General features: G+C 43.5%; 1 protein-coding gene across 6 annotated transcripts in view; it reads right to left on the bottom strand.

Moving 5' to 3' along the window:
• Window positions 1-16,957, bottom strand: part of FAT3 (FAT atypical cadherin 3) — a 546,218-nt gene that overhangs the window by 219,462 nt on the left and 309,799 nt on the right. For all 6 annotated transcript variants that reach the window (XM_060234952.1, XM_060234950.1, XM_060234951.1 and 3 more), the window contains exon 3: window positions 9,065-9,126. In XM_060234952.1, coding sequence (XP_060090935.1) covers window positions 9,065-9,126 — 62 coding nt within the window. The remainder of the gene's footprint in view (window positions 1-9,064; window positions 9,127-16,957) is intronic.

Genomic DNA, 16,957 nt, shown 5'->3' on the forward strand with positions numbered 1-16,957 from the left:
TTTCTAGAACCCAGTTTAAGACATAAAATTAAATCAACATATCAACTCTTTGTGTACATTTATAAGACAAACAGAACGTTTAAACGCACTTACAGCTTTCATCTTCCAAACTGCTTACAAGCAATACAGGACCAGGCTACACTGGAGTAACAGCTCAAAGTATTTATAAATGTGGTTGAATGCTACAGAAGCCTACAAAAGCTAAAAACCCATGTTAACCGTGGCATTACAAGGGAGTAACCTCCCAAAGTTGACTAGAACCTTCTGTATTTTTTTTGACACCACATAGGTAATTGTAATGCCAAAAAACTGTGGCTATTGATCATATGTATCTAATTTCGAAACTGGCTCCAAGATGCAGACCAGTAAATCTGCACAACAGGGCTACATAGGGATAGAGAAGGTGTTTCCTTAACTTTAAAAAGTCTGGGTATTATCCCCTACAATGTAAACATTATGCCGCACAACCACACACCTGCAGAATTCAATTCTGTGAAATGTAGCGATGCTCACAAGTTTAGCCGGCATTATTTTCCATCCATTTGGCAATAGACAATAGATGGAACATAATGGTTATAAGCCACAGTCTAAATAGATTCCCAATGGTTGGAGACAGTAACCATCTGAATGCAAGCGCTGAGGGCCAACAACATATGCAAGTATCTGCTGGGATGTGGGCATGTGAGCAGGGAGCATGACTCCACTGTGCTCCAACACTGCTATGGGCCTGGCAAGCAATTGACAGGAAGTCAGGTGTCATCATGAAGAAGATTATATTGGATTTATACCCTGCTCTCCACTCTGAATCTCAGAGCGGCCCACAATCTTCTTTACCTTCCTCCCCCACAACAGGCACCCTGTGAGGTAGGTGGGGCTGAGAGAGCTCTCTGGGAAGCTGCTCTTTCAAGGACAGCCCTGTGAGAGCTATGGCTGACCCAAGGCCATTCCAGCAGCTGCAAGTGGAGGAGTGGGGAATCGAACCCAGTTCTCCCAGAAAGGAGTCTGCGCGCTTAACCACTACACCAAACTGGCTCTCACATGACATAATGTGGGGAGGTGGAGTCACAACCACGCAGGTGTCAGAACTAGGGCTGTGGACAGCAGACTGAGAGATGAAAGGTCAGGAAATACAAGATAAGTAACAGGAGATGTGCCATGGTGAGGAAATGAGCCAAGGGCCAGAGCCATGAAGGACTCCTCTCCACCATGACTGACCTTGCCTGCTGCATCTCTTGCATGTATGAAATGAGAAAGAAGAGATTTGGCACCCTTATTCTCTATAAGTAGTATTAGTTTTTTGGGCCACTGTGTGACACAGAGTGTTGGACTGGAAGGGCCATTGGCCTGATCCAACCTGGCTTCTCTTATGTTCATAGGCATTTCCTAAAGGCAGCAGTACAGCCCCCACAGCTCTACAGATGTTTGAGCTGCAGCAGGTGGGGCACTATGAACCATTGGAGGGCCTCAATCCATATGTCAAAGACCACTACCTTAAGGCATGTGGATATATGTAGGGTGTAGCATGATTACCTTCAGTCACTTTGAACCTCATGAATTCTTGAGAGCAAGTTTGATGTAGTGGTTAAGTGCGCAACTCTTATCTGGGAGAACCGGGTTTGATTCCTCACTCCTCCACCTGCAGCTGCTGGAATGGCCTTGGGTCAGCCATAGCTCTGGCAGAGGTTTTCCTTGAATGGGCAGCTGCTGTGGGAGCCCTCTCAGCCCCACCCACCTCACGGGGTGTCTGTTGTGGGGGAGGAAGATAAAGGAGATTGTGAGCCACTCTGAGACTCTGACATTCGGAGTAGAAGGCAGGATATAAATCCAGTATCTTCTTCTTCTTCTAAGTTGGGGGAACCATGGGGGTAAGAAGGAAATTATGCTCCTCAGGGAAGCTGACGTTGCACCATGAGAACTCTTGTTGCTGATATATTGCGTGTACACGTATAAGAACGTTGCTCAGGAAACAAACACACAATAACGATACCATGACGATGAAGCACCGTAAATTAGAACCCATATTGCCCCTCTATTACCAGCTATTACCCTCATTAAAGAGAGCGAGGAAGTGCCTACAGCAAGAGATTCTCAAAAATCTATGCTTATCAGGCACAAAATGGGCTTTTGAAAGCTAGATGCCTACCCATGACGGCATGAATGAGCCCATGTCGGCTCTACTGCAGTTCCAAAAAACCCCTCTCAGTTACGGGACTCAGAACAAAGGCTGGGGATCTATTTTTCTTTTTTATGCACCAATGTGCAAGCCAATGAGCTGTAACTGGATAAAACCTTTCAGTTCCACCAAACTGCACATGGGTACTGGCGGAGCAGAACAGGCGTACTTTATATTCTCTCTCTACGGTAAGCTGGTGGAGGGGAGGAAGGAGCTTGTATATTCATATCGGAGAAAGATTCACTTTCAGCATATGTATCAGACAGCTGTCACTCCATTTGCTATCTGAACAAAACCAGACGACTGATTTCAATATATGAACACGCGGCAAATATGTGGGCGGGAAGAGGCACTCGGGAGACGTTCCTCGGGTAAAACGCTTACAGGGGTTGTTGTCACAGAGGATCAGGCTGACGCCTGTATAATAGGAAAGTCCATGTTTATCATTAGCAGAAAACTGTAGTTCCGTGCCATGTCCTGCCACTCCTCCGCTGTTACACATAGGGAAACGATTCTGTTATCTTGATGTGTGCCTTTCCTCTGCGCCATCAACAGTAGGTAATGAAGCGGATGCCGTGGGGTGGGGGTATGCGCAATACAAAGATATCAGGAGCGGAGGCCAGTTGCGTTAAGAAGGGACAATGGCAATTTATTGGTGGCTGCCATTTTCAGTGGCGGTCCCACGCATCTTGAAATATGTGTATGTATGTTAAGTGCTGTCAGTGAGTGAATTAACGGCTGGGACTGATGCACCTGGGACTGCCTCCCTCCGTATAAGCCCCGAAGATCTTTACGTTCAACTTTGCAACATCTGTTGACTGCCCCCTGCCCAAGGGACATCCGTCCTGCCTCTACCAGGGACAGACCCTTTTCTGCCCTGGCTCCGGCCTGGTGAAATCAACTCCCAGTAGAGATCCAGGCTGTACCCAAATTGTTATCTTTTCGTAGGGCCTGTAAGACGGAGCTGTTCTGCCAGGCCTTTACTTGAGGTAGCGGGCATCCATGATACATCTAATCAGGCCTTCCTCGCTGTGTGTTGTTGCTGTAGAGTTATATGACACCTTTCTGGCCTATTACTGGGTCACCTCCTATTGGAATTGATTGATTTATAGTCCTAATGGTTATAATTATTTATCGTTGAATTGTTTTAATGGTTTTGTATGTTGTACTCCACCCTGAGCCCGTTTGTGGGAATATAAATTAACTAAATAACTTAATTAATATAAATTAACTAAATAAGTAACTAAATAAATAAATAAATAATGTCCACCCAAACATCCTATTATTAACAGCTTTACTCAGGTCTTGCAAATTGAGGGCCGTGGCTTCCTTGACTGAGTCAATCCATTGCATGTCTGGTCTTCTTCTCCTGCTTCCTTCAACTCTTCTAGCCAGGGCTTTTTCCGTAGCAGGAACTCCTTTGCATATCAGGCTATACCCCCCTGATGTAGCCAATCCTCCAAGAGCTTACAGTAGGCCCTGTACTAACAGCCCTGTAAGCTCTTGGAGGATTGGCTACATCAGGGGTGTGTGGCCTAGGTTGGGGGATGGCTTCAAACTGGAGTGACAGGACACAGTCCAGTATTAAGAACATAAGAGAAGCCATGTTGGATCTGGCCAATGGCCCATCCAGTCCAACACTCTGTGTCACACAATGGCCAAAAAGTAGGTGCCATCAGGAGGTCCATCAATGGGGCCGGGACACTAGAAGCCATCCCACTGTTGGGACTGGATGGGCCATTGGCCTGATCCAACATGGCTTCTCTTATGTTATTAAATACCTATACCATCCATTCAATACCTTCTAAGTTGAAGATATGTGCAGGTCTCCTTCTGCTTGAAAAACTGAAGATCCCTCGTGAGCAACCATCCCAATTTTCAGTGTTATTCCTCCCTTTACCCGCCTCACATCTTCTTATGGATGAATGACAATACGAGGTAATGGGGACGTTCTCTAAAAAAAGAAAACAATAAAAGCCATCTTTCATTTTCTCTCTTGCACACACCTGACTGGGCACCCACAAGAGAAGGAAAGACAGGCTTGTTATAATTGCTAGGTTGGCCCAGTGTTGCAAGGAAACAAGTAAGCATTTCCTGGATACTGCAATCACAAGCTCATTTTACAGGAGGTAGTTATTTTCGTTTATCGGGTTCCACAAGAAGGTAGCCCACCTCAATGTCATTTCTTTTACCACTTCCAAGGTTCAAAGAGCCTACCGCCGTTCCAAGCACTGAGCACTTAAGGTATTCTTTTTTTGTGGAATCATCAGAGAAACTACATTCGGGTGACTGAAGGTTATAATGTAATGTAATGCTCAAGTATTTCCCATCCAGTTTAATCTCACACCACTCCTCGGGAAAGAAAAAGCACAGCCTGTGATCTTCCAAGTCTAGTCGGTACCTGGCAGAGGCAATCGTAAGCTTCAAGACGGCATATTTATGTTATGGTTGCTAAAATCTGAACGTTCATAAAGGGACTCCTGAAACAGGGTGGCCATTCTAGAAGGATGGACCTTCATTATTGAACCAAGCTACACAGCAGGACTTTACCACTGGGGTTTGTGTAATGGTGGTTTACTGGCTGCTGTTTAAGTAACTTTGGGCATCTGGAGAAGTAAGAAGACCTCCATTGTGTCAACAAATAAAGAAAATAGTGACTTGGGGCCTAAGGGATAAGGTCTGTTGGAGGCTATTGATCAGGAGAAGGAGATGAGTGCTATAGTGCTCCTGGTGGAGGAAGGTCTTCTGTAAGATGAAGTCTTGCATCATCCATCTTTGAGAACTGTTTGTGAGTGTCAGGGAGGATGTAGAAGGGTGATCTGGCGGAGACCTAGACTGATTCCCCACCAGGCTTGCTCCAGCATTAGAGCTCTCTCGCCCGCCCCCAACACTTCTGTCCGATTTTGCACAAGCCGCTGCAGAGCTGCGACTTGCCCTGCCTCTTTTCCGTGGCAAGCAAGATCCTCTGAAAACCAGTTTCTGCTTGCTGTGGGAAAGAGGTGGGGCAAGTTGCAGCCCCATGGTAGCTTGTGTGAAATTGGACAGAAGCGTCGGGGTGCGGGGGGGGGGGGAAGAGCTCCGGCGCTGGAACGAGCCTAGTGTGGAATCGGTTCTAGTGATTCCAAGATTCAAGTGATAGGTCCTCTTAACTTCTTAGTTAAAGGAAAGGAAAGGTCCCCTGTGCAAGCACCAGTCGTTTCTGACTCTGGAGTGATGTTGCTTTCACAACGTTTTCACAGCAGACTTTTTACAGGGTGGTTTGCCATTGCCTTCCCCAGTCATATGCTTTCACCCCAGCAAGCTGGGTACTCATTTGACCGACCTTGGAAGGATGGAAGGCTGAGTCAACCTCGAGCCGGTTACCTAAAAACCCAGCTTCCGCCAGGGATCAAACTCAGGTTGTGAGCAGAACTTAGGATTGCAGTACTGCAGCTTTAACACTCTGCACCAAAGGGCTCTTTCTTGGTTAAAACAAACAGACAAAAAAAAACCCTTCTCAGGAGGACCTTATCTTTATAAATACATTGGCTGTAACCAGTGTTCCCTCTAAGCTGAGTTAGTGTGAGCTAGCTCACAGATTTTTAGCCCCCCAGCTCACACATTTTTGTCTTAGCTCAGGAAGGATGATTCCAGAGCATAATAATTTATGCAGCAGCTCACAACTTTAATACCACCAGTGGCTCCCAAAGTAGAATTTTTGCTCACAAGACTCTGCAGCTTAGAGGGAACGTTGGCTTTAACTACCCAGGATAGTGAATTTGATGTCATAATGAAAAGTTAACCTCTGTATGTTAAAGCATCATATGAAAGGCAAATTAATGCTTCATCCTCTTTGCCTAGGGAACTCCAACGCTTTCATACTATTCAAGTTTTGCATTGATTGGTTATGAATAGGGTAAAGAAAGACCTTTGAGGGCATTATGTGTCACAGTCAAAATTAGTGGAACTGAGGGGCAGGCTGATTTCAAGAAATAATTAAGAGACCTTCATCCTCCTGGGAGCCCATCAATGCTTCTGTCCCTCTTCCCCTCTCCCATGCTTGCACACGCCCCATGGAAGCGGGAAACGGAAGCTTTCAGGTCAACCTCCCGTCAGATAGCTTTTCACGGGGAGCCAATTTTATTCTCTTTTTATGTCAGTCAGACTCTAATGGGAGGAAGAGTATGAAATAAATCCGGAAGGCTGAAGGGGGGTGACGGGAAGACCACGGTTATATTGGCAATTAAGGGTTCCCCCAGGAGGTTAATTAACCACATTAAGAGCCAACCATTTCACAAAACACTAAGCGAGTGTCATAAAAGGGACGCTTCCTTCCCAGACAACTTTGTGCTGAACTGTCAACAGTCTGTTTATTTTCTGGCATGGAGGAATGCGCTGTCAAACAGGCAAAATAATAAAGAAAGTGAGAGTCCAGGAGAACCTCTAAGACCAACGAAGTTTTTATTCAAGGCATAAGTTTTTGTGTGTCACACACACACTTCTTCAGATACAATGAAATGGGAGAAAAGACTTCAAATTTATAGATAGAATTTTAAAAAGTGAATTAGCATAGAACATGATGTAAACACTTTGAGACAAAGCAGGGATAACAAGCCAAGCGCACATGTTCAACACAGGTTCCAATTAAGGGGAAACAACAGTTAATGTAATAAATATGTTAAAAATAGGAGATAAGTGTGTAAGACAATCTTTTCTAATTGTCAGCAAGTTAATTTTATGATGCCCATCTGCCCCCCTCCAGCGTGAAGGTGACAATCACTATATTTGGTTCTAAATACCATACCAATATGCTGTTCTTAGAGGTGTTACGTCCGGAAAAAAATCTATTCCTACATGTTGCATTCTATTACAAACAGTATTCCACTGTATTATTCAAAAGGGAGAAAAGAGAGAGTGCTGGGGATGCATTAAAATATGTATGTATAGTCCTTACAGAGGATATATATAGAAGAGGATGTATAAAACAGGCAAAATGCTAATGCATTATTAACATCCGAGAATGGCCTAGCTAGGCCTCTAATCTTTTGCACCTGCCAGTCTATAATTTGGCTTCTTCTAATCTAGAAGATCCCAAAGCAGTAGGACACTAAATCATTCTCCCTTGTTATTCACTGGTTCAAACAGCCTGCCATTGTATGGTTTTGTGTTCCTCTTCATCCTATTACTGCAATATATGAGGTACTGGTTTCTCTGTTCGAAGAACATGAGTCAGTCTTGCTCAGACAACAAAGGTCTAAATGGTAATAAATGATTTCCCCTTCTACTCCTTCTCCATTAAAATATATTACTTTTTTTATTTTAAGGAGACCTCAATCTGTTTTGTTCTGTTGTGCACCCAAGGCAGTAAAAAAAAAAAAAAAAAGATACAGGCCCCCAAACTTCTCATTAGTGTACACATTTCCACTCCAAGTTAATTTCATTTGGCTGTTTTTTCCTCAGTAGTGAAAATGGCACCTTTACGGCAGGATGGTGCAGATTACCGAGTCATGGAACATAGTATGGCCCACTTTTTCTCCTTTGACCCTATTTGCATTTCACTCACAAGAAGCAGAAAGACTACTGAAGAATGTTTTGCTTAAAGGCGCACTCAAGGGGAATTGGAGAGCTCTTCCTTAAATGAAACGTCTGAAGAACTTCAAGGGAAATTGGAAGATTTTGCAGAATAATAAAAGGTGTTTTTTCAGATGAATGAAATCATCTGAGAATAGAAGAACTCGTGGGCATTCAGTGAAATTCCTCACAATGCAAGAACTTGTGGGCATTCAATGAAATTGATAAAAGGAAGTACTTTTTCACCCAAAGGATGATTAACATGTGGAATTCACTGCCACAGGAGGTGGCGGCTACAAGTATAGATAGCTTCAAGAGGGGACTGGATAAGCATATGAAGCAGAGGTCCATCAGTGGCTATTAGCCACAGTGTATTGTTGGAACTCTCTGTCTGGGGCAGTGATGCTCTGAATTCTTGTGCTTGGGGGGGGGGCACAGTGGAAGGGCTTCTAGCCCCACTGATGGACCTCCTGATGGCATCTGGTTTTTTGGGCACTGTGTGACACAGAATGTTGGACTGGATGGGCCATTGGCCTGATCTAACATGGCTTCTCTTATGTTCTTAATGACCATTTCTAGACTGTTATCAGATTCTGATAAAAACACAATGTGAAGTGAATTTCAAGGGAACTACACAGAGACGCAGCTGCGCTGGGCAGGGCATATTTCTAGGATGGAAAACCACCGCCTTCCCAAGATTGCTCTGTATGGCGAACTCTCCACCGGCCATCGAAATAGAGGGGCACCAAAGAAGAGGTACAAGGACTCCTTGAAGAAATCCCTTGGCACCTGTCGCATCAACCATCACCAGTGGTCTGACCTAGCCTCAGATCGCAAAGTATGGAGGCACACCATCCACCAGGCTGTCTCTTCCTTTGAGAACGCACGCACAGCTGGTCTTGAGGACAAAAGGAGATTGAGGAAGAATCGCACTGCTACAGCACCAACCTCAAATCAGACTTTTCCCTGCAGCCACTGTGGCCGGATCTGCCTGTCCCGCATTGGTCTTGTCAGCCACCAGCGAGCCTGCAGCAGACGTGGACTACTGCACCCTTCTTAAATCTTGGTTCGCGAAGTCAAGCCGAGAGACACAGAGATAGATAACTAGGTTACTCTTATTTCTGTCGCTGATTTCAAAAACTGTACATTTGTTAAGTGCCGTCAAGCTGCTTCCAACTTATCATGGCATATGAATTAATGACCTCTAAAAAGTCCTATTGTTAACAGTCTTGCAAACCGCAGGCTGTGGTTTCCTTTATAGAGTTAATTCATCTCATTTCGGGTCTCCATAATTATTGTTATAAAATTGCCTCGCAGAGCAGATTTGTTCTATCATCTTACCTCAAGAAAATGTTCTGCCTGCTGTTCTCGATCCAATTTTCTTGACGTCGTGGTTATGAGACCTGTAAGAGAGAGGAGAAATGTTTGCTTTTCAGTTAACTGTCAGACAAGTACAAGGTCTCCTATGGATCACATGATGGAAGGCTGAAAAGGCAAAATTAAGTGGTACATGAATTGTGCACAGAGTTCTTGTTCTCTTTTAAACAATGACAGCACTAAGATATAAAAAAGTCTTAAAGTTACCCACTGCAACATGGGGGGGCAGGGAACCAAAAAGCAAGTGATATGTTATTTTATTTGTACAGTTACAATGCATTTGGGTGCAATCTTCCAATAAGGATTACATTAGAACGTGGGGAGGGAGATCCCAGTCCATTACACTTGTTCCAATGTAACTCCAAAGGTCTCGGCCATCTGTGGTTCCACAGAACATACCACAGCTGTCTTGTTTAGTAGACCCAATGAGTATTGCCTTTAGTTCCTTGATACGGATACTGGCGGGATGTAAGTTGAGATGCCTGCCAAGTATTCTGCTCCTTCACTTGGATTTTGTAGCCCAAATAGGAAGCAGAGACAATTCTGACCTGTACATTAAAAAAAAAAAAATCTTGATCTTTCCCTTTTAATGACTGTCCTTCCACTAATGCATGGTCTCTGTGTGGTCCTTAAAAACAAAGAACCTAACACACTGAAGTGTCTCCTTGATTTGTAGTCCTGGCTGACTCATTAAAGAAATTTTAACTTTCATTTTTCCTTTAACTGCAATTAGAGAGGTCAAACTAAAGCATGCTTCTGTCTTTCACAACATGCTGTGATGAGCAGAAAACATTTACTACTTTCTGTCTTCACAGCTGACTGTGACTAGTATCTAAAGACTTGGCTTCTCGTTAATTGGAGGCATATCTTAACTTTCTGCCACATTCACAGTTTACATTTTCAGGTGTGCACTTCAAAAAATATCAGTGTGGTCCAGGAATAATGCCAAAAGCACTTGCTACATGAAGGAATCCTGGGTAAGGTTGCCAACCTCAAGGTTGTGCTTGGAGAACTACCAGAATTACAGACTGAAGAGATCAATTCCCTCGGAGGAAGTGACTGCTTTGGAGGATGCACTCTATGGCACTCTGCCTTCTAGGTTCCTCATTTCCCAGTCTCCACTCCCAAATCTCCAGGAATTCCCAACCCAGAGCTGGCAACCCTAGACTTTGGCTAGTGAGATATAGAACATGAGCTATCAAGGTCAATATTACCTACTCTGACCAACGGCGGCTCTCTGGGATCTCAGGCTGAGGCCTTTCACGTCACCTACCACAAGATCCTCTTAATGGAAAACAATGGAGACTGAATCTTGGACCTTCTGCATGCAAAGCAGATAATCTGCCATTGAACCACCTCCCTTCACTATTAAGAGTCTGCAGGGCTTTGAGGGGGGGTGTACAAAAAGCCCAGCAGGAACTCATTTTTATATTAGGCCACACCCCCTGATGCCAAGCCAGCTGGAACTGCGTTCCTGTCTGTTCCTGCTCAAAAAACCCCTAGTCTGTCCCTTCCCTATTCCTCTGATTTGTTCAAACATAACCAGTAACTTCTGGGCCTACCATTTCCAGGGCTTTTTTTTGAGCAGGAAACACACAGGAACGCAGTTCCGGCTGGTTTGGTATCAGTGGGTATGGTCTAATATGCAAATGAGTTCCTGCTGGGCTTTTGCTACAAAAAAGCTCTGACCATTTCTATTCATCATGGATTACAACTTCTGCTTCAGGATCTTCTTTCTCTTTTATAGGCCTTGGATCCTTGTAAGCGTATCTGCTCCCCAATTTGAAGAATCTGCTATTCCCAATGAAGATAGGAACCCAAGCACTACTCCCTGCCACCAACCTCAATGCCACCTTTGTCTATCACCTCCAGATAAAGGTTCTTAGAATTGGAAAGAAAAGATTATAAGAGAGGGGAAGGGAATAGGAGTTAAGGCAGAGAGTGCCCTCACTCCCCCTCCAAAATTTCCCCCCTTAAGTAGGATTCCCAGTATATTTCCTTTCATGCATCTGTAGAAACGAACTGTGACTCATCCATGGTAGCAGGAACTGCTTTGCATGTTAGGCCATACACCCCTGATGTAGCCAATCCTCCTGGAGTTTATAGTAGGCCCTGAAGAGCCCTGTAAGCTCTTGGAGGATTGGCTGCATCAGAAGTGTATGGCCTAATACGCAAAGAAGTTCCAGCTACAAGAAGTAGTAGTAGTAGTAGTAGTAGTCTTGGACTCATCAGAGTTCATCTAGAAATAAGTGTTAGTCTTTTAAGGATGTATCACTGAACAGATTTTATTTCACTTTCCCAGACTGTATTGAGAAGGTTTGGATCTGCTAATTCACACATGCACACTCTTGTCTGATGACACTGTCAATCCAGCGTGAGTCCATGCTGCCAAAGTTAATGCCCTTTGCACGGTATTTCTTATCTGAGGGTTGGAGTCTATGACCTTCTGTTGGTCAACTTGATGTACATTTATTACAGTTTTATCTCACCTTTCCTCCAAAGAACTGCTCAGCACAGCATGCATAGTTCTGTCCTCCTCATTTTCACCTTCACAACAACCCTCCGGCGTGGGTCAAGCATAGGGCTGCCAAGTCCAATTTAAGAAATATCTGGGGACTTTGGGGGTGGAGCCAGGAGACTTTGGAGGTGGAGCCAGGAGACATTAGGGGTGGAGCCAAGATCAAGGCTGTGACAAGCATAATTGAACTCCAAAGGGAGTTCTGGCCATCACATTTAAAGGGACGGCACACCTTTTCAATGCCTTCCTTCCATAGGAAATAATGAAGGATAGGGGCACCTTCTTTTGGGGCTCACAGAATTGGACCCCCTGGTCCAATCGTTTTGAAACTTGGGGGGTATTTTGGGGAGAGGCACTAGAAGCTGTACTGAAAATTTGGTGCTTCTACCTCAAAAATCAGCCCCCCCCCCAGAGCCCAGCGGATCAATTCTCCATTATTTTCTACGGGAATAAATCTCCATAGGGAATAACAGAGTTCCCAGCAGACATTTCCCTCCCCTCCCCCCGGTTTCTGACGACCCTGAAGCGGGGGGAGGGCCTCCAAACCGGGGGATCCCCTGCCCCCACCTGGGGATTGGCAGTCCTAGTCAAGCAGGGAAATAGTCCAAGGACAACCAGGATGTTTCATGCCCGAGTGGGCATTTGAACCTGGGCCTCCTCTGATGCCCCTACTAAGGGTTCCACAATGTGGTGCCCGGAGGGAATCATGGGGTCTGCGCACACCATTCTTGGTGGCCACCAAGTGTTTTTAGAAACTGAGTGGGGCAGAACTTCTGATCACCCAATGGAAGGCTTCTGAAACAGCTACTGCATGTCTGATTGGTAATGCACATTAAAAAAACAAAAACAAAAACTTGCTTTGCCTGCAGCTTCCACCACAGCACAAGAAGAAGAAAAAGATCTTGGATTTATTTCCCACTCTGAAATCTCAGATTGGCTTACAATCACCTTTACTTCCCTCTCCCCGCCACCACCTGTGAGGTGAGTAGGGCTGAGAGAATTCTTACAGCAGCTGCCCTTTCAAGGGCAACTCTATGATAGTTACAGCTGACACAAGTCCATTCCAGCAGCTGCCCCAGATAAGAGTCTGCACACGTAACCACTACATCAAATTGGATCTTCACTGTATGACTGCGGATAAGCTGTGTGTATGCAAAATATGCACACACACACAAACATATTTACACAATAAATTAATTTTAAAAGGCTTCTTGTTAAACAGAGCTTCTGCCTGAAATGGTAAGAAGACCTGCTTCTTGTGGCAGCCATTTTGTGGCTGTGCCCATCTCCCACTCTCAGAATTCCTCAAGATTGGAGACCCCTGTCTCAGTTATGATTCGATATAGCTTTTTTTGAGCAGGAATGCACAGGAACACAATTCTGGCTGGCTTGGTGTCAGGGAGTTTGGCCTAATATGCAAATGAATTCTTGCTGGGCTTTTTCTACAAAAAAGGCCAGTGTGAAACAATGGTGACATCATGGGGTGTGGCCTAATATTCAAATGAGTTCCTTAAGGGCTTTTTCTACAAAAAAAGCACTGTGATTCGATATAGGTTCAGATTGCTCATTCAACTAAAAACCAGTTGATAGCTTTACATATTTCTTGGTTCTGTTTACACACAAACTCAGAGGTCTTTGTTTGTAGAAAAACTGTGTTCCTGCTCAAAAAAAGCCCTATACACACACACACACACACACAAACAGAGGGCTTTTTTGGGGCAGGAACGCACAGGAACACAGTTCCAGTTGGCTTGGTGTTGGGGGTATGGCCTAATATGCTACTGAATTCCTGCTGTGCTTTTTCAACAAAAAGCCCTATGTGAAACAATAGTGACATCAGGGGGTGCGGCCTAATATGCAAATAAGTTCCTGCTAGGCTTTTTCTACCAAAAAAAGCCCTGTGTGTGTGTGTATACACACACACATATACAGCATTTCTTTCTTTTCTTCTTATTTTAAAGGAGACTTTGTGATCAAAACTGGAAAAAAAGAGTCTCATCTATCCTAATACATCAGAGGTCTTTTCAGCTCCACAAGCAAGAGTTTCTAGTCTTCCCGACAGCAGGCATGTGAAAAGGGACCTCAATAATGCAGAGCAATTTTATAGCCTACTGCAAATAAGATGTCTTTCAAACATGAACGGTGTATTCATCTAGCTTGCATGGTGAATTAGAAATTGATATAATGAAACACGAGTTAAAAAAATAAATCACAGAAAATAACTTAAATGTGACTTGGAGATATAAATAAACATATCATTTAATATAATTACCCCTGCAAGCCTGCAGTGTGAAACAGGATGCATTTTCATCTGGGATGAATGGGGAATTTGTTAAATATGAAATAATAATAATAATAATCCCAAGGCCAAATGTGCAATTATTTTTAAAACTGGCGTTTTCATTCCTTTGTTGTTACTAGCTGACAGGACAATGTGAGTGAAATGACCTCTCTCTGAGATAAATGAAAACAGAAATAATGCAGCTTGTTAAAAGGCAGAATGCTTTCTGTGGAGAGTTTTCCTTTTTAAAGCGGCTGTTAAACTAGGATCATTGTGTTCCATTTATTTCTTCCATACATTTCCCCCCTCCCATTGCCAAAATTCTGTTCTAAAGTAGAACCTTCTTCAGCCAGAATGATATTTTTTTTTTCTAACTTTGGCTGGAATTAACAAAAAAAGATTTTATTTTGGGTAGATTTTATTCTGCAGTGCATTAGGAATGCCAGTTACTTGGTTCTCATAAAGTGACTTGTGAAATGTAAAAGCTGTGAGAGAAATGAAAATGTACACACACACACACATATATATAGAGAGAGAGAGACACACACACACAAAAGCAGGGAACACATAATGACTTGCAGGGGCACATTCCGCCCCCCCCCCCCCCCGTATCCTTCTCACCACACTATTTCCTTTTTCTCCTCCTGGCAGCCCCTCGTATCTTTTCCCCTTTCATGGCTTCCTTTTCTTCTTTCCACACACCAACCTTTCATCTGCCCTCCAGTCTCCAGCTTTATTTCTTATTTGCTTTATTTGTATCCCATGTTTCTCTCCAACGACAGCAACTTTCATTGTTCTTCCCTCCTCCATTTTATTCTCACAGCAGCCCAGTGAGGTAGATTAAGCTGCAAGACAGTGACTGGCCCAAGGTCATCCAGCAATCACCCAAGGTAGATTAGAGATTTGAACCTAGATCTTCTAGATTCGAGTCTGAAATTCTAACCATTATATTACTTGGTTGAACAGTAGTGAGTAGGCAGGCCTGCCAGTGGTTGCTGCTGTGCTTGGCCATGTTGAGACCCCCTCAAAGGCGAAATAGGTCCCCCGCTGCCTTTTTCTTAAAGAAACCCAGGCTTGAAGACTGGCAATATTGTTGTGGCTGAGATCTCAAAGGGCATTCATTTCTTAAAGGTTCAAGTGCTGCTTCTATACTTTGTGTCCCCTACTCATCCATTTGTGCAGAGCTAGGCTTACACCTTTTAGAAACCAGAGCCTGGATTATGCCTTTTAAGTTCTGGTTAAAAATTCATTTCAGAACGGATTCAGGAAGTTTATTACACTACCTGATGAAAGACAGGCATAGAATTACTTGGCTCTCTACATATACCCACAAACTACAAAAACTTGGTATTGAGGTGGACACTCTTTTCTTATGTGACGAATTATACATCTTAAGAACAATCCAACTAAGGCTTATGGACCACGAATACCAAAAAGTGTTCCCCTCACATTCCCCTGTTTGCTCTGCAGCCAATCTAGGTATACCCAAAAGACATGGGAAGATACCCCATTATTTTTTTTACTTTAGACTCCCCATTCCATTGTCGGGCTTTTACTTTGGCGCACTTAAATGCCTTCCCATCAACAGTTCTCTATGGTAGGTTTAGACAGATACCTCTCCAAAATACATTATGCTCATGTGAATTAGGAGTCCTTGATTCTATATCCCATATTATTTTAGAATGTCCTCTCCTGGCCTCACAATGTAGACAATTTTTAGCTGAATATCTCCAACGCAATGTATTTACTAAAAGGAAAATTCTATCCTACCTTTTAGAAGATGTTAATCCCCATATTACATGTGTTGTGAACTTCTTAGTAGAAGCCTATAAAATTAAATCTAGGCATTACTACTGTATTTTAATTGCTGGGTGTCTATTCTTGATTAGTATTATTGGCTGCTATTTTAATTGATTGTTTACGTATTGTTCTTTGTATCTACTTTTGATTGTGAATCATTATTGCTCTTATGTCAATAAAGGTCTGAACTTTGAACTACTTTGGAGGGGACATTTAAGACCCTTTTTTTAAAAAAAAAATCAATTTTTTCTCTGAACTTGGGCTTTTTCTGGGTTTGTAGAAAGATGTGTCCTGTCAGTTTATGGATCCAGTCTCTGGATTTAAGCATCTACAGACGGGACTGAATTAAGTATTATGCTGCTTCTGTCTTCAAGACAGAACGCACACATAGTCCCTGAAGTGTGTCATTGTGGTTAGAAAACATCAAGTACCAGTCGTCTTGATTTTTCTCATTGTACTTTGTTTCTGGGACATTCCATCTCATAATTAAATTAAAACCCTCCCACAAAGCAGCTTCGTAACCCTTAAATTCAGCCCTAAAGGGCAAGGGTTTAAATATAGGAATTGACATGAACCACTGTTTTGAGGTTTGGTTCATGGCTGATCACAAATCGAACTAGGAACAGATATGTTGGGTCCACAAACTAAACCAGTTTGTATGGACTTATGACTCTTATTTCTGCTTCCTACTACTTTTGGCGGGGAGCAGAGGGTAGGGGTTTTAACCCACTGCTTTCTGCAAGGGTTTAAATGGCTTCGAGCCATTTAACACTCTGCTTTCTGCTCCCCGCCAAAAGCAGCTGCTAGCAGAAAGCAGGAGCATAAATGGCTCTGAGACATTTAAACCAAACAGTTGAGCAGTGGGGAACAGAAATCAGGGGTTTAAAAGGCTTGGAGACATTGAAACCCCTGTTTTCAGCTCTTCATGAACCACCATGAAATGCCTTAAAATTTGTGGAAGTTCGTGGTGACTCTTTAGTTTATGAACATCGCTTTACAAACCATGAACCAGCCAACATTTGTGACATGCACTAGTTTGTGTGCCAGTTCATACTCATCCCTACTTAAGGATGCCTCAGGCTTGAGACCCTAAGCCAGTCATAAAATGGCAAAGTTTAGAGGAGTTTCTTTGTGCCTTAAGTATAAGGGAACATTCGAATTGGAAATTTCTGTGTAACAGTGGGCTGCATGATTTGTTTCATGACCCTGTTCAGACAGAAATCTCAGATCTTGAAACAAGACTACCACTGATTGGGCG

The sequence above is a fragment of the Heteronotia binoei genome, chromosome 3, assembly GCF_032191835.1.
Source record: "Heteronotia binoei isolate CCM8104 ecotype False Entrance Well chromosome 3, APGP_CSIRO_Hbin_v1, whole genome shotgun sequence".
Classification (NCBI taxonomy): Eukaryota; Metazoa; Chordata; class Lepidosauria; order Squamata; family Gekkonidae; genus Heteronotia; species Heteronotia binoei.